At 50.9% G+C, this 17,949-nt stretch overlaps 1 protein-coding gene across 1 annotated transcript; it reads right to left on the bottom strand.

Moving 5' to 3' along the window:
• Positions 1–93: 93 nt before the first annotated feature.
• Positions 94–13,616, bottom strand: TMEM183A (transmembrane protein 183A). Its single transcript, XM_080358439.1, has 8 exons — positions 13,444–13,616; positions 12,370–12,459; positions 8,872–9,027; positions 7,120–7,279; positions 5,657–5,837; positions 2,426–2,506; positions 1,502–1,657; positions 94–405 (listed from the first exon to the last, which is right to left on the bottom strand). The coding sequence occupies exons 1-8, from the start codon at positions 13,538–13,540 to the stop codon at positions 220–222; spliced, it is 1,107 nt and encodes a 368-aa protein (XP_080214565.1). The 5' UTR covers positions 13,541–13,616; the 3' UTR covers positions 94–219.
• Between the last annotated feature and the right edge of the window lie 4,333 nt (positions 13,617–17,949).

Here is a 17,949-nt window from a genome sequence, read left to right as displayed (position 1 = left end):
ACATAAAAGTGTGTTTACAAATAATTTCCGCTTTACACTCATCTCTGCCCATCACTGCCCAGAAGTTATATACATACAGACTAGCTCAGCAGCTTCAATCACTTGCAAGGAGACTGCAGAATTTATTTAAGAAATAAAAATAGGATTTCCTGGTTCCTAGAAATTCTCTTCAGCCTGGCAGGTTCAGTCACCCGCGGCTGCCGCAGGCTCGGGCGAGCACTAAGCTTTTGGGGAGAAGGGATACTGGGGGTGCCACCAGTCCAGGAGCCGCACGCTGTGCACGGGGTCCAGCACGACCTGCACGCCCTGGTCCGGACGAGGCTTCTTGCCGTTGCGAACTGGGGCGTCCTGGAACACCAGGCGCACGCGGTGGTGCCTCATGTCCGTGCTCACGTTGATGGTGAACTGCGGGGAGAGAGACAAGGAGGCGCTTCAGGAAATGAAAGTGATGAATGAACAGAGTTCTCAACAGTACGCTTTTAGATATATATGTTTTTAAATTCTTCTAAATAAGTAACATCACCCAGCACACACAAGAGAATGGTATGATCAGGCCCAGTCAACGTGGGTTTATGAAAGGCAGGTCCTGTTTGACCAACCTGATCTCCCACGACAAGGTGACCCAAATAGTAGATGAGGGAAAGGCTGTGGGTGTTGTGTAGTCGGACTTCAGTGAAGCCTGTGACACCGTATCCCACAGCATCTCCTGGAGAAGCTGCAGCTCATGGCCTGGATGGTGTATCTGCCATGGATAAAGAACTGGCTGGAGGGCTGGGCCCAAAAAGCTGTGGTGAACCGAGCCAAATCCAGTCGGTGGCCGGTCACAAGTGGTGTCTCCAGGGCTCAGTACTGGGGCCAGTTCTGTTTAATCTCTTTATCAATGATCCAGATGAGGGGATCAAGTGAACCCTCACTCAGTTTGCAGATGCCACCAAGTTGTGTGGGAGTGTTGATCTGCTGGAGGGTGGGAAGGCCGTACAGAGGGATCTGGACTGGCCGGATCGATGGGTCGAGGTCAATTGTCTGAGGTTCAACAAGGCCAAGTGCCGGGCCCTGCACTTGGGTCACAACAACCCCATGAATGCTGCTGCAAGAACTGCTCTTTCTCCCAGAAATCTGGGACCACAGACACCCCAAAAGAGTTTGCTTGTATGTTTTTGCTCTCAGAAAGTATTGCCGTAAGGTAAGGAGATATTTTATTGAGGGAAGACCTTTTCTTCCACATCCTCACCCCTTGTACCCTTTGGAGTTCTGCCAACTCCCCTGCCCCCAGGTGCTGCACAACCACAGCTCCTTGCAGATTCTCTACATCATCTGTATTTACTGCACCAAGGAGGGAAGAGCAGATGGAAATACAGAAGCTCAACCGAGGAGATCCTCAGCATTTCCTCTGATCATTAAATATAAGATTCCCAGAGCTGGTTTGGTGTGATTTACACCTTCATCTCCTCACAGAAACAACACACGCCAAGTTTCCCTGGCAGGTTTCTTCAGTACTCACCAAGGTAAACGTCATACCCATGACTATTGGCACGAATATGAAGTTGAAGGTGGTGATCTGCAGCAGACAGCAATCCTGATCCGGATTTGTGTGGACTTCTTCATACTGAATCGGTGGCTGAAGACCTTTGCAACACTTGCTCTTAAATCTGGGAGACTGGAAGGAAAGACAGACTTATTGAGCTCAGCAGGAGCCTCCAATGAGATCTTCGCTTCTTCTCACTAGTGACCATCACCACATTTGCACATTTGGACAGTGTTACATCCCGGGGGTGTTTAAAAGATGTGAGGATGAGGTTCTTAGGGACACATGTTAGTGCCAGGGTTGGGTTAATGGTTGGACTCAATGATCTTAAAGGTCTTTTCCAACCAAAGCAATTCTATGATTCTCTAAACAACCAAAAGCCATGGCTCAGGACAGGCAACGTGCAGGCCAGTTTCTTTAGGGGAGAAAGCTGCAGAATTCCCAATGTTTCCTGAAACAACTGGCTTCTCCTGACACCCATTCCTGGTGGTTTTCATTGGCAGTGTTGGCATTTTTTCACTTATGTGGGAAATCATTCCAATGGTAAAACAAGACATTTCAGATTTCAGTCTATATTTTTACACAAGTATTCAGATTCTTGGTAGGAATTAGTAGCAATGACCCAAAGATCAGATTATTTCCAGTAACAAGTGATGCACTCTTAGAGCAGAGAAAGGATGCCAAATAAAAATCAAAAGTAAAACCACAGTATTCTAAATGTCTTGGTAACACAGACTGAAAACTGAGTGCAGTTTCAGAACGTGCTTTAGTTTACCATGGGAGCCAGAGTTTCCATTTATTCTCTGAACGCATAAAAAGTTTCCGCCTTCATTTCTACCACTCAGAAAAATCATTACCGCTTCAAAAGAAGTCACAGCCATTCCGGTTCTTCTTTCATACCTGCTTTTTGAACTTGAAGTTGAATTCCCACATTGCTTCTTGTCTGTTCCCTTCGAGCTTTTTGCACCAGAAAAGCAGACACTGAGGTGGAAAAAAAAAGAAACACAAAATTATGAAGGCACCACTTTAAATAAGTTTTAGCAGAGCATAAAGGCTTCCAATTACAAACACAATTACAAAGGAGCAGTTAGGAGCTAGTTATTCAAATTATTTCTGTTCAAAGAACACACACAGAGCAGTTTAGGTCTCCCAGTTTCAAGCTGGCCAACTCATCGTGCAACTGAAGGATACAACACGTAGCTACTGATGTGCTAAACAGAAAAATCCCATTGCGCAGTTTGTCCCTTTCCTAAAAGGCAGAGATGAGCCGTAAGGATTCAACCACTTCTCCCAACCACCAAGAAATCCCACTAAACTGGACTCTGAACAAGAATAACGCGAGGAACAACAGAATAAGGATCAAGGAGAGAATCCAGAGACTGATACAGGAGCTGTGAGGTGACAGATGAGAAAGTTCCTGAGCCACTTTAGCGACAAAAGCAGGTCTTGACATCACTAAGCACCGACTGTCACACTTCAGAGTATAAAAACACCACCAGGTTCGTACAGTTTGATCAACCTGCCTCTGTTTTAAAAGAAAACAAGACAAGGGCCTCAAACAGCATCTCCCGTGCAGACATACACCAAAAGTCTTCTAATTTAACCCAGTTATCACTGTGCGATCCACAGGATCCATCCCAACACCTGTTCTAGAGGAGGAATCTCAGAGTGCATGTATTAAACTGCGTAGGAGGGAAATTCCCTGCCTACAAGTGAGTAGAAGCAACAAGCCCTCAACAGCCAAGAAAAGAACCTGGCCAGTCAGCCCGGGAATCACCGAACGCTCCCACACCGCAGGTGCCAGCCCATCACAGCTGGTCTTATCTTTCTACCATTGTCAGCAGGAAAAGGAAGAATTATCTGGGCAAAGAGACAACTCCCCACAGCCCTGACACAATCTCTCCCACGCGAAGAGAACACCTGACTGGGTTGCTGGGTGAAGCATACGTTTAATTCCACGACAGTGTGACCTCAAACAAAACAAAGCAGCATCCACTATGGGGGCTCCGTAATTAGAGACTACGGCTGATACGAAGCCCTTGACTTCAACTCTGAGTCGTGTCCATAAACAAGAGTCCTTAAAGGATCTTTATCTCGACAAACCACATGAGGTGAACAACAAAGCTACGTGGAGTCAAGCTCAGAAACATGCGCCAAGTAACCTCCACTCGGGAGGAGGTAGCCCTCAGTTTTTGCCAATAAAAAGACTTTTTCCAGATCTTTTTTTTAACTCATATGAGCAGCAGATGCTGCTGAGTTTCACTCCAGCATCGGTAGCGTTTGTAATACACCCGCAGAGACAGCCTGGGCTAGTGACTTGTTTGGTGATGGCAAGTAGTGAAGCACAAAACGGTCAGTACCTCCTAAGGGGCAGAGGATGTCGTCCACGGGTCAGCCGTCCTGCCCTTCAGACGCGCCGTACGGCCTGCCGCTCCACCAAAAATAATGGGGGTGTCTTTAAAGGGCAAACACTTCTGCTGACACCATAACGGCTCCAGTGTCCCACACAAGCTAGGCTAGGGAAAGAAAAAAGGAAATTAAAGAGGAAAAGCTAGATTTGAGAACACCCGGGTCTGGGGTGCCACATGCAGTTTACAGGGGCATTTGCCACTAGTTTTAACGACCCATAAAGGAATAACCAAAGCCTAATAAAGCAAGAACGTGGGGAGGCAATGTCAGACCCTCCTCTGCACCCACTTTGCTGGGCGTTTCTGTGCACAGGTGGAGCTCAGAGCCTTGTGATAGGACAGCAAGACCAGACTCAGGATGGCTTTTTTATGCTCCGAGGGGTCGTGTCAAACCTCTACTGTTCTATCAAAGCCTTGTCACCATTTAATTTCCTTTTTAAAAAGCTGGATAATAAAAGACTGCACTTCAAGAATCTTCCTCACGCCGTTAGTACAGTAGCAGCACTAGCAGTGGGCACCAAAGCCGTTATGATGTCAACGTGAACGCTTCCAAAACGCCGACCCTGCCAGCATCACCCCAGGGTTTCCAGCTCTCACAAACCCAAAGTAAGACTCGGAAGGACTAAGGTTAAGTTGGAATTTCCCAGAAATGTTTTGCTTTTTATTTTTTTAAGAGAGATGATATTCAACCCGGGTTATTCAGGAAGAGAATGAGGAGCTCTGGATGCAGAGATAAGCCTGCGCACAGAACTGTGCGTTCTTCTCCTGCTCTGCAGCACCACCTGCTTGTGTTGCTGCTCGATGCTCCCTGCGCCAAGTGACATTTTTTTCCAGTAACCACCCAGGGAGAGGAAGGAAGAAAGGAGGGACGTCACCTACAGAGAGATGAGCTTGCTCTATTTTGCACGGCAAGTACAATTCTTCAGCCAAACCTCATTCAATTGGTTTTGTACTTTGGAAAGTGTAAACTCACATTGTTGGTTAAGCTGCTCACAGCCAGTTGCAAGTTAAAAACCAAAACAAGAGACTCAGAGGCATTTCAGAGTTAATGGTCCGCAGCAATTAAAGACAGATGGATACACCAAGCTGGGATAGGGAAGGGAATCACCTGCCCACACCAGAGACAAACCCTGTGCAGCCCCACACAACCGCAGCCCCAGACCCAAAGCAGACGTTTGCTCTGCGCAGCCAAGCTCACAACCTCGCTACGCTCCCTCACCCAGACACCACAGACGACGGGTGACCTACAGGAACAAAGTGACTCCCTTTCAGAGGTTAGCAGTGTCACTTCGCATCTCTCCGGACGCCTGCTACGGAGAAAAGATGGATTCTGGCAGACAGCGTCAGAATAAAGCAGAAGATATAAAAGCTGATCCTACTGCAACCTCCTTTCAGCAACAAATTTGCAACAGAGGAGGGGAGGGCTGCAAATACCCCGAGCAGTTCTGATATTCAGTGAAGCAAGTGCCTTTTTGCTGATGACAAAGTTTTTGTGGTAGGACTTAGGCAGAAGGTACCCAGAATAATAACTACAATCCTTTGCAGTAGCAACTACACGGACACAAGTCATCTGCATACTTTCAAAAAACACTATTCAGAGTTAATAATAGTCCTACACCCAAGCTTCACTGGCCAACATGTTTTTCTTCCAGAAAGAGAACACAAAAAACCCAGAAAGAGCAACACCACAGACATATCCAACCTCCTCAGTGATTCCACTTACTCTGGAGTTTTTTAAAGTGCTGGGAGTACTGTCTGGAATAGCTGGATTCCTGGAGACTCGAGACGCGAAAGGCTCGTACATGTGGTACAGCGAGCGGATGACGCACGCACGGAGACAGTGCAGCTTCTCCATGGACTCCGGCCGCAGGCGGAGGGGCAGGTACGCGTCCAGACTGTAGTGCCTGAAAAAATGACAAACCCATCACGTGCTGAAGGGTCAGAATGTCAGAGACATGCAGAAGAGAGCTAAGACAAGATCCACGCTCAGAGAAAACTGAACATCCGATGGACCAGGGGACCTCCTGTTAACTCTGAGCGCTTCAAGGGTGTTGGACGGCTCTCCATGAAATCACCTGAGTCTCAACATCTTTCCCTGCATCAGGCAGGTTTCCAGCACACACATCAGCACATCATGCTGCGATTCCCCAATAATTCCACACAGACAGTTGGCTCAGAGAGACCAGATGGTGTTTTAGTTGCAGATTGCCAGTTTCTCAGGGACTCTTTTTGGCTGAGCCTGACTGCAGGCTTGCAGACAACCACCCGAGCCGTCTGAATGTCCGCGCTCGAGGGTCAGATGCCAAAAGAGCCTTTGCTGGGGAACTTCACCCTAAAAAATGGGGGTGAGGATGACAACAGCTGCTGTTTGCTCTGTACTCCTGCTGCTTGTGCCTCCTGAGCAACAGCTATAGAAACATTAAGAAAATGTTATGTTCTGTCCTGAAGGAGAGTCCAAGTGGCATGCAACAGGATTTGTTTCAAGTTTTGCCCATCGCTTTGCTCTTATTCTCCTCTCACTTTATTTCTAACTTAGTTTTGCCACCAAGGCGGCTCCAAAACACCTCAGTTTCTCTCAGGCCACCCTAATTACAGGAAGGTGGCCAGGATCAAAGCTTGAAGCAGGGTGAGTCTTCTATCAGGCATGTTTGCCCACCTTTCAGCAAGGTAACGGCATTGACCTTACTGTAAGCACCTTGAGTGATTTACACACAGAACACTGTTACTAACAGGAGTGTGTACGCCACGGCAGGCAGAAAACACAGTGCTTTGAGATGTTATATGGAGCATGCAGGCATATGAAACACAAATCCATTTCTAGATCCAAAGCAGATATGCAAACACTCTAGCACACTACTGTATAGTGAAATGGCCTCAAGTTGCACCAGGGGAGGTTGAGGTTGGATCTGGGGAACAATTTCTTCCCCAAAGGGCTGTGGGGCATTGGAACAGGCTGCCCAGGGCAGTGCTGGAGTCACCATCCCTGGAGGGGTTGAACAGACACGGAGATGAGGTTCTCAGGGACGTGGGGTAGTGTGAGATCTAGGTTATGGTTGGACTTGACGATCTTAAGGGTCTCTTCCAACCAAAACGATTCTATGAAATATTCCCTTATTTACAGCTCTGCAGAGAGCTGGTTATGCTGAAGCCTTCTACAAATAGTTTACAAATTCTCCGGAGTCTCACCTTCTGTAGAGCCTGGTCCAAAAGGCAGCAGTGCAAGTAACGGTCCAGGCTTTCTTGCAAATCAAGGAAAACCGGACAATGTCTTCAGGGCGAATGTAGGAAGCCAACAGCAGCCAGATATCAATGGGGTACTCTTCTCCGCCACCCCCATCGGGATTTTCTAAATGCAATGAAGGTTTGTTAATGTAGGAAATAACCTCTTGACCAAGTCATATCTAGAGGCTTGTGCATTACTACTGGTAGCAGCTTTACTACTGGACCCTGTTTCAATTCTTGACCCTTTCCCAGCTGAAAAATAACACTTAAGTGGAGAAATCAAAATTGGATGGCAAATACAGAGGTGACTTTATGCACAGGAGGGCCAAACTCATGCATTTTTATCAATGCTGCTCATTGAACAGGTCATCAAAAAATACTTAATACTAGAAGTCTCTGAATGTTGTTAAGACATTGCCAAGCTCCTTGATTCTTTGTTCAAATGCTCAAAATACTTTTCTAGAGGCTTTGGTAGGGAGGGCAGGCAATTCTCTTCTGCAACTCTTCTAATGGCTTAATCAGTTGCTTTTCTTAAATCTGCAATTTAATTAAACCTTCTGAGATGGGAAACTTTTAATGCAATTCACAGATGAGCAGAATGGCCCGTTCTTCCTCTCAGAGGTGTCAGAACCGCTCAAGCAGAACTGAAGATTCCGGAACTCCTTTCACTCCTGCGGTGTTTTTAAGATAACACCACACGTTTTTCCACAGACATTGCTCCAGCTTTAGGAGAAAAACTGCTTTTAAAGGATATAAATAGCTAAACCATACCAAGAAATCAAAAGAGAAAGAAAACATAGAACTGCAGAGCACAGTATCATTTTGTCTATTATAATTTTTTCTTCCCTAAACACATAGCAGAAATAAGACAGAAAATGCTCTGGTAGAACAGAATACTGTCTTTCCAGGCTTGTAACTCCCATAACTCCAGTCATGCAGATATTTCTACTTTCCCAAAAGTACCAAGGATAGGTTAATAAAAGAGATTAAACTCTTATCCCAGAGGAGCACTGTGCAGCTAAGCCCACAGTGGAGGTTCATGTGTTACACAAATTAGTACTAGTCTTAGTAAAGTTCAGTTTTAAGTCCAGAAAACCAAGTTAAAATTTGTTTCTCAACCTGAAAGCAACTTGTTATTAGAAGCTCCTGCAGGATTCCACAGTGCAGCAGAACAGTTTGTTGCTTACGCTGCATTGCAAATAGTTTTCTATAGAGTTGCATTAAGTGTAAATGCTGAAGGATACACCTCCCTGGAATTAACTTACATTGATGTCGCTAGGGCCAAATTCACTTGTTTGTTAGGAGGGGAAAAAAAAAAGCATGGATTTTGTGAACAAATGCATCATGGACAGCAGCGTTTTTTCCCCAGAGCAAACCCTGGTGTCACCAACAGGTGTTCAATGAAGTGACACGTCCAGTGGTAAAGCTTCACAACTCTTTCAAAGAGCATTAGTTTCCCAAGGCTGAGAGAAGGTTCCCAAAAGGAACGAGCCCTCGGGCTTTGATTTCATGCCCAAGGCCCTGCCTTTGTGAAATGACACGAGCTCTGACGGAGCCCCAGCAGGTTTAAAAGTGTTTCGACCCTTCTTTGTGCACATACAAGTTGCAGAACATCCCGAAGGACCCCGTGAATGACCTGTAAATCACAAGCACCAACATCACACACACAGAAGGTGTCCAGACAGAGCTCCAGGAGAGGCTGGTGACCACACGTACCTTTGTGCCTTTTGCTCTTCTTCTTCCTAGACACACTTCGCCCGTTGACGCTTTCCTTCGTATCCATCTCATCGCTGCTGTCGCAAGACTCTCCCGATACGGAGAGAACTTCCTCGGCAGGAACGCAAGAAGCTTCCAAACCACAGAGGGATTTTACTAGAATGACAAGCAATAACAGTTTATCAGCAGAGAGAAAAAGGTGATCCAAGTTCAGGAAATACTTCAGCGGAGCCACTGCTAAGGAACGAGGCGTTAACTGCACTAAAGCTTCCTACACAAGCAAGTAAATCCTGGGCCCAAGGATTACCTTGTCAGAGAAAGATTAGCACGGGTGAGTGAATTAGAAACATCATTATTCAGCTTCTTGTTTTAAAGAATGAACAATGTGAGGGCGATTGCCAGCACATTATGCAGATGATCCCATTGGTTTGGCTGAAGCTGTTTACAATTCCGAATAAAACAACAGGCCCTCTTTCTGCAGCGCTAACTGGTTCCCCTGCATACCAGAGCTTCCTTGCGTGACCACGTTCAGCCCAGATAGAGCCAGCACCTACTCTGTAATTGTTCTGTGAACACAGAGAAGCTACACTCCCTTTTCAGCAGGATAAAGAGATCCTGCGGCTGATGACAGACAATCCATCAGCAATAGAACTCAGTGCCAAGTGTATAGGAGCTCCACTTATCCTAGAATTCAGTGGAGGAAAAGACTCTGGCCTAATGCAAGTTGTGTGGGTTGAGTTTAGGTTTGGGTTTTTTGCCTTTGGGAAGAGGTTTAGACACATCCCTGTTAGGAAATAATTGGTAAAATTATTTTAAAAACTTGATCTGTAAACTGAGGGCTCGTTAGGGCAGACAAATACATGTGTGAGGCAGTAATGACAGTCTTGAGAAAGAAATGTGTGGTCCTCTATTACAGTTGTGTGAGGTACTGTCACAGACCAGCACTGTAAAAGCATTTTAGAAATCCTTTGCAAATAGTCTGTAAAATTCATTCAAGTTGAATTACATAGACTCATAAAATCATTTCAGTTGGAAGAGACCCTCAGGATCACTGAGTCCAACCATAACCTAACTCTAGCACTAAATGATGTCCCTAAGAACCTTGTCTAAACGCCCTTTAAACCCCTCCAGGGATGGTGACTCCACCACCAATTTCAACCTGATGTGCTTGGATAAAGAAAAGGACTTTAACCAAGAGACATCTGAGCACCTCAGAGGATGTTGTGCTGCTCCAGCCTTTCTAACCTCACACCAGCTGAAGCCCAGGAAGGGTTTATCCATCATGGTTACAGTCCCCAGAGCCACCAGAGAGGAAGACATGCTATTTGAGATAAAGGGACAGAACGGCAGGCAATATAACAAGAAAACTATATCAGGAGCTGATCATAAACAAATTCCAGATGACACGTTCTCATTTCTAACTGCAGAATGAGGTTTTGAAATGGTAATACAGCAGATGGAAAGCCAGTCCTAGGACAGAGCTTGACTGAACACACTGACTAGAGCTACTTTCAGTGCTTTGCTAAACCAGCTCTAATTTGCTTTGCACAGTTTGCTCCGTAAACTGTACATGTTTACAACAGCGGTATTGCTCGCTGTTGGAATGTACTGCCCTCTCTACTTGACCTTTTATAGGCAAAAAAAATAGATAAACAGGTAGCATCATGAATGGCAGTAAGTTATGACATCAAATATAGCCAAGCAAGAGAAGACAAGAACAGACAGAGACTCAGAGAGGGGATTGGGGGAAAAAAAAAGGACACATTCTGAAAAGGAAAGATCAAAACGTGAGTTGCCTGAATCACCCTGCACTGCAGTCTCACAGGGACACCCTCCCCATCTCACAGCGGTAACCCCCACCCCAGCCCTGCGGCTCGGGGTGGGAAGAAAAAAGCTCAGGAAGATTCCACCCAGCTTTTGCTCCTTTCCCCGCTCGCTGGCAGACACACACAGTGCGACGTTTACTTGGAGCCAAGAGACAGGAGGTGAGCGAGGCCAAACGCTGCAGCTGCTCTCCCATACCGCCTGCCTGCTGTCCCCATGCTGTGCCACGCTGCACAGATAAGGCTGCAGCTGCGTCAGGGCTGCAAGAGATAAGGCTGTCACACAGCCCTGTGGCTGGGGAGGAGGGATCCCGAGGATCCCGTGAGGGGAACGACCGGGTGGCGCTGCACCAACAGAGGAAACAGCCTCGAGTTGCGCCAGGGGAGGTTGAGGTTGGATCTTGGGAACAATTTCTTCCCCAAAGGGCTGTGGGGCATTGGAACAGGCTGCCCAGGGCAGTGCTGGAGTCACCAGCCCTGGAGGGGTTGAGCAGACTCCGAAACAGGGCTCTTAGGGACATGGGGTAGTGCTAGATTTAGGTTTTCGTTGGACTGGATGATCCTGAGAGTCTTTTTCAACCAAAATGATTCTATGAAAAGACCTGAGAAAGGGATGAGCAGGGAACTGCTGTGCCCTGGAGTCACCCAGACAGAGCACAGGGAGCCAGAATGTGAGCAGCATTTGAGGAGGGGGCTGAGCTGGACAAAACAGGAGATGCGGGACACAAGGTCTTGGGGTTTGGCAGGAACAAGAAAGACAAGAAAGAGGGTTTGACAGGTAAGAGCCTGAAGTGCAGCTGCCTCAGAGACAGAGAATACAGAAGGGTGGAGAGAGGGAATGAGACAACAAAAGAGGGAGGTGCCCTCACCTTAAAAGCTTGAGAAGCAGCAGCTAAAAAGGATATTAACCAGCATCACTGCACCCGTACACTTTCTCCATGACAGGCACTCATGCAAAGAACATATTTTCTTTAAACGTGCAAGATTTGAGCAACATAACACAAGTTTCCTTATATGAAGGGTCCAGTCGTCACTGTCAGTGTAACAACATTCACCTCCAACATGTGTGACAAGCCACATTTAAGAGTCAAGGCCTAAACATTATCACTTCTCAAGCAAACAGGGCGTGTTAGTTCAGAATGTTACCAGTAGCTAAAAAACAAGGAAGTAGATAACAAAATATTGCCATACTTTTCTAGGAAACTGCTTGTTTATACAGTTCACCAAGGAAATGGCAACACCCTCAAAAGATCCTCTGCAGCACAGGGGGGGAACACGACTGCCAGAACTATCATAACCTTATTCCCTTAGCAAAGAATTTTACCTGCTAATAAAGTTGCCTACAGTTTTATATGAGGTAATAAGGTAATAAAGACTCGTATCATGTTATTTCCTGCTTTGGGCAGGAGATAACACCCTATAGTCTATGGGAAAAGGCCTTTCATTTCAGGCACTAACAAGGACTCAGCAATTCTTACTGGCCATCCAACAGGCTTTCTGCAAAACCTCTTGTCTAAGATTCTAAACATCTGATTCTGCAGAGCAACACAGACTGATTTTCAGGCACGGAAACAGATTTTCTCAGGCCATGGAAGGGGAGCTTTGTACATCACACAGAGGCCAGCAAAGCGGGGAGCAACCTGGGGAAAAGAGGGTCCCCCCAGTGCAGACTCACCTTCCTGCTGAACAGCGTTGGCCACAGCTTTTTTCACGCGTCCTGATTTCACGACAGCTGGGTCTGAGTTGGCATAATCTGCCACCGTCACTGCAGGAGAGCAGGGAGATCCAGCGTCAGCGGGATTATGGATTACAGGGAAGGGGACAGAAGGTTGAAGAGCCTCGATACCTCAAGGGGACACTCCCCGTAGGAACAGAGTCTGAGCAGGAGGTGCAGAAGAAGGAGCCCCAGCAGCTTCCAGCCCAGTCTGTTAGTTTGCCAAGCCCAGGGGAACCCCCCCAGCCCAGGGGAACCCCCCCCAGCCCAGGGGATCATCCCCCAGCCCAGGGGAACCCCCCCAGTCCAGGGGAACCCCTCCAGCCCAGGGGAACCCCCCCCAGCCCAGGGGATCATCCCCCAGCCCAGGGGAACCCCCCCAGTCCAGGGGATCATCCCCCAGCCCAGGGGAACCCCCCCAGTCCAGGGGAACCCCCCCCAGCTCAGGGGAACCCCCCCCAGCTCAGGGGAACCCCCCCCAGCCCAGGGGATCATCCCCCAGCTCAGGGGAACCCCCCCAGTCCAGGGGATCATCCACCAGCCCAGGGGAACCCCCCCAGTCCAGGGGAACCCCCCCCAGCTCAGGGGAACCCCCCCCAGCTCAGGGGAACCCCCCCCAGCCCAGGGGATCATCCCCCAGCCCAGGGGATCATCCCCCAGCCCAGGGGATCATCCCCCAGCCCAGGGGAACGCCCCCCCAACCCAGGTCTCCCTCCACCAACACCAAACCCCCTTCCCTGCCCCACATACGGCATAACTCAAGCCTGGCTTATCCTCTAGGCCCAAGCTCCTCCTGCACAGACCCAGACGGCTCAAACCCCCCCCAAATACACCAGCCCAGATTCCCCCCTCCAGCTGGAAGCAGCTCTCGTTCTCCACAAGCCCGACTGAGTCCAGCTCCCCTCATCCCGGCCAGCCCCTCTGGAAAGGCCACTTGGTCCCTCAGGCCTCACTCTGTCCACCTTCCCCCGGTAGGCCCGAGCCCTGGCCGGGCCCCGTTCTCCCCTCAGGCTGCTCCCCCGGCCCGTCCCTCACCCCGCTCGGAGCACACGTCCTCGGCGCGGAACTTGAGGCGTTTCCGGGCGCCCCTCCTGGGCATGGCGGCGGCGGCGGGGCGGCCGCGAGGGGCCATGTCCCGCCCGGGCGGCTGCGGGGCCGCGGGGACAGCGGGGACAGCGCCGCCCCCGCCCCGCACCGTGACGTCACCCGGCCGCGACCCGCCCGGCGCGCCGCTCTGACGTCACAGCGTGCCACCGTGGTGTGGCTCCCCCCCCCGCTTCCAGTCACAGAGTCACAGAGTTACAGAGTGTGACCTGGAAAGCTCATCCAGTGCAATCCCCCCATGGAGCAGGAACACCCAGATGAGGTTACACAGGAAGGTGTCCAGGCGGGTTGGAATGTCTGCACAGAAGGAGACTCCACAACCCCCTGGGCAGCCTGGGCCAGGCTCTGCCACCCTCACCCCAAACAAGTTTCTTCTCAGATTTAAGTGGAACCTCCTGTGTTCCAGTTTGTACCCATTGCCCCTCGTCCTATCACTGGTTGTCACCCAGAAGAGCCTGGCTCCATCCTCCTGACACTCCTCCTTTCCATATTGACAGACAACCCTGCACCTTCATGGTATGTAACATTAGGAGGATGGACGTGAGGAAGGAATTGTTGCCCTGAGGGTGGTGAGAGCCTGGCCCAGGTTGGCCAGAGAGGTGGTGGATGAACCATCCCTGGAGACATCCCAGGCCAGGCTGGACGGGGCTCTGAGCAACCTGAGCTGGTGCAGATGTCCCTGCTCATGGCAGGGGGGGCACTGGGGGAGCTGGGAAGGTCCCTCCAACCCAAACCATTCTGTGATTCTATGATTCTATGACCCCTTCCCTGCAGGTGCAGTGGTGGGTGGTCACCAGCTGTAAACTGTATTTCCGATTTCTTTTAGGGTTAAATCGTGTGCTCAGTGCTTGTTGGAGAAGTGGTGCCACCTACTGCGGGATGAATCGCTCCAAGAAGAGCCACTAAGGGAAAACAGGAGTGACAGCCCAGAGCCTGATGGTGATTTTGGGGTCTGTGCCCCCCGCAAATGCTCACGCCGTGTTGAAATGGGGATTTGGGCACCGCCAAGAGCAGAAGCAGGTTGGTATTCTGAGCCACGCTGTACTCACAGGCTGGTGGGGTCCTGCTCCCCTCCTTTGGGATTTACACAACAGCAGAAGAGTCCCATCCCACTCTTCTTCCCTTGACCGGCACCAAACAGCCCCCATGTGCTGCATTTTCCACCCATGCTCCTTTCCTACAAGACCACAGGGGATGATTTGCCTCTTGGAAAGCCAGGGCTGCAGCAAAATGCTTTCGGAGCTGTGGCTTCAGCTCTTGTGCCTCCCTGGAACGAGGTAACATGTGAGGTACAGAAAAATCCACATTTCTTTTGCTTTCAAGGCATGGCCAGGAGCTAACGGTGTATATAACTCACATTTCTCACCATATTTATTTCTCTCATTGTTTCTTTAAATAGATTAAGAGAATTTTATCAGCAAACAACATACCTTATGATTGAGAAGACTTTTGGTCACCCCAGACAGGAAAGACCATTCCTTGACAGAAATGTTATTTCTAATTCATCTGATTTTAAAACAATGGATACAAATTAAGGGGGATGGTGGATCCTGGCACTGATGGCTTTACCCACCTCTTCGGTAACTGAAAGTGTTTACCTTGGACTATACTATTAACCATCGTTATTTAAGAACTGTATCACAGTATTATTTTAGAAAAGTAGAGGCGTTCTCAGCTTGGGAAACTCTAGCCCGTGGAAAACAGATGAAATTTTATCAGGATGTGACAAAAGCAGCGTGAAGGTGGCTGTTTGCAAGTCCAGCTGGTGTTTGGGTCCAGCTCACTCTCTCCTCCAGCAGTTGGGTGCATTTATCAGACACATCCCCAAATTCCTCCAGGAAAAATACTGAGGAATGAGCTTGATGTCCCTGATAAAAACCAGTGAGAGGAAGGAAATGCTGCTGCTCTGGTGACACCAGGGATCCCTCTGTCCCTTCTGTGTTGCCACGAATTGGTCCTGGGTGATGGATGCCTGAGGATGCTGGTGGCTCTGTGAGGGTGTGAGTAGCATCTTATGATTTCAAGGGCTGCAAATTAATTACTTATCTGCTGACGACACCTCTGTGTGCTGGGCAGGGTGATGGGGCAGGTTCGCCCGTGAGCTGCTCCCACTGTAGTTTGTGCACATCTCAAACCCCATTTAGTAACAAGTACCAGGACGAGAGGAAACGGCCTCAAGTTGCACCAGGGGAGGTTGAGGTTGGATCCGGGGAATAGTTTCTTCCCCAAAGGGCTGTGGGGCATTGGAACAGGCTGCCCAGGGCAGTGCTGGAGTCACCAGCCCTGGAGGGTTGGACAGACAGACATGAGGTTCTCAGGACATGGGGTAGTGCTGGGGGTTGGACTGGATGATCTTGAGGGTCTCCTCCAACCTGAATGATTCTGTGATTCTATTTTAGCAAGAGAACTGAGGGTGATTGGTTTTACCCAAATCAGGAGCACCAATGTGCCCGTTCCCCCAGCTCGGAGCGGAGCCTCGGTGAGGAGGGGGTGGCGACAGGACACGGGGTCCCCGCCTGGCCCCAGCTTTGCTCCCCACGTAACGGGGCGGGGAAAGGGACCCCCCAGGCGTTGGCTTCCCCACAGCCTGGCTGTGCTCCTGCCCCTCTACCTTTGGGGCGGGATGAGCCACCCCATGGGGGCTCCTAAACCCTGGGCGGGGTGGCTCCTTGCATCCCCCAGGGCGGTTCGTTTCCCCAGGGATTTTCCTGCCCACCCCATGGAGGTTTCTGCCCCCCAGGACGGCTCCTGCCCCCCCGATCCTGTTGTGCCCCTCGACCCCCATCCCCGCGGGGCGTGGCCACTCGGGAGGGCGTGTCCGTGGGCGTGGCCAGGCGGGGCCGCTGACGCAGGGGCGGGGCGGCAGCGGCGGCGGCAGCGGCGGCGGCGGCTTCCAGCGACTTCGGCGCTCGGTGAGTGCGGGCGGGGCCGGGCGGCCCCACGCGGCCCACGGGGGATGCTCGGCCCCCGTGGCCGCCCGGTGGGGCCGGGCAGGAGGTGCTCAGCCCCCCCATGGTGCGGCTGGACGCGGGGGCTCTGCCGTTTTTGCCTCCCGCCCGGGGATGCTCAGCTCGCCCCCGAGGGGATGCGCTGCTCCCCCCGGGGGGGCTTTGCTCCCATCGCCCCCCAGGTGGGGCTGGGATGGGGATGCTCTGCCCTACTGTGCCCCGCGGGGATGCTCTGCCCCCCGGGGGGGTGCGTTAGCCCGGGGGTGCTTTGTCTCGCAGCCCGTTACCCCTTGGAGGGGGTGTCTGAGTCAGGGGATGTGCTGAGCTCCGCCGTGTCCCTTGGGTTGAGTCTGAGCTGCGGGGTGTCATCCTTAACCCCGAGCTGGGGCATGGGAGGACTTGCTCTCCCCCGACATGACCCCCAGGCGGGGCAGCTGAGCCAGGGGGCTGCTCAGCCCCCCATCCCCGCAGGGTGTGCAGACAGGAGGGGTGAAGGGGTGGACACATCCACCCCCTCGGAGGCTGCGTGGGGTGGAGTGGCCGTGATTCCTCTAATCCACGAGTGCAATGGGGGGTTCCTTGATTTTTCCCCTGCTCTCTGCCCCTGGCAGCCCCCCAATCTGCTCCCAAGCTATCCCTTCGCACCACCCCCCCATGATTCCACCTGACGCTGAGAGGGAGGGCGGGCATCCTGATAAGACCGGTCCTACCACGGCCTTCTCCTGCTTCTCTGATTTCCCAGCGCCGTCTCCTGCCTCCCTCAGTACCGGCTCCAGCCAGCGAGCATCCGCCTTGCGAGCATCCACCCAGTGCTGAGCTCAGGGCTGGATCAGCCCCACGAGCATCCACTCAGTGAGCATCCCCGCGGCACCGAGCGCTGGGCTGAATCAGCCCTGGGGAGCATCTGCCTGGCACCGAGCTCCGGGCTGCATCCCCGGCTGGGATTCTCACAAGAGAGATGCTTGTGGGGCTGGTTCAGGGGCAAACGCCCACCAAACTGGTCCAGCCCACAGCTCAGCACTGGGCAGATGCTCACCAGGCTGGTCCAGCCTGGACATTGGCACCGAGTGGTTGCCCACTGTGCCCAGGGCTGGACCAGCCCAGTGAGCATCCAGCCAGCTTAGCCAGCTCCAGCTGTGCTCACGCTGCTTCCCATCCTCTTTTCGGCTGGTGCCGTCTCCTCACGGCTGTGGCACACTGCCTCCAGACATGGTGATTTTCTCCTGAATAACACCAGCCCTTAAAGGGCTTGTTTATCCCCTAAATTGCATCATTATCACAGCAATTGGCTTAGGAAGCTGGGTTTTGTTAAAGCTGTGCAAAACCTTCTGGGGACGCCTTGGTTTTGGCCAAGTCGGGGCTGGCAGAGTATTCATCCAAGCTTGTTTGCCACCATCTGCTGGTACACTGGCATGAGGTTCTCCTGGTGGGTTTGACACCACCACGATGCCACTTTGCAGGCGCGAGCTGGTGCAGACGCAAAGTGTGA

This window comes from Nesoenas mayeri (assembly GCF_963082525.1).
Source record: "Nesoenas mayeri genome assembly, chromosome: 23".
Classification (NCBI taxonomy): domain Eukaryota; kingdom Metazoa; phylum Chordata; class Aves; order Columbiformes; family Columbidae; genus Nesoenas; species Nesoenas mayeri.
This window is presented reverse-complemented; position numbering and strand designations above follow the sequence as displayed.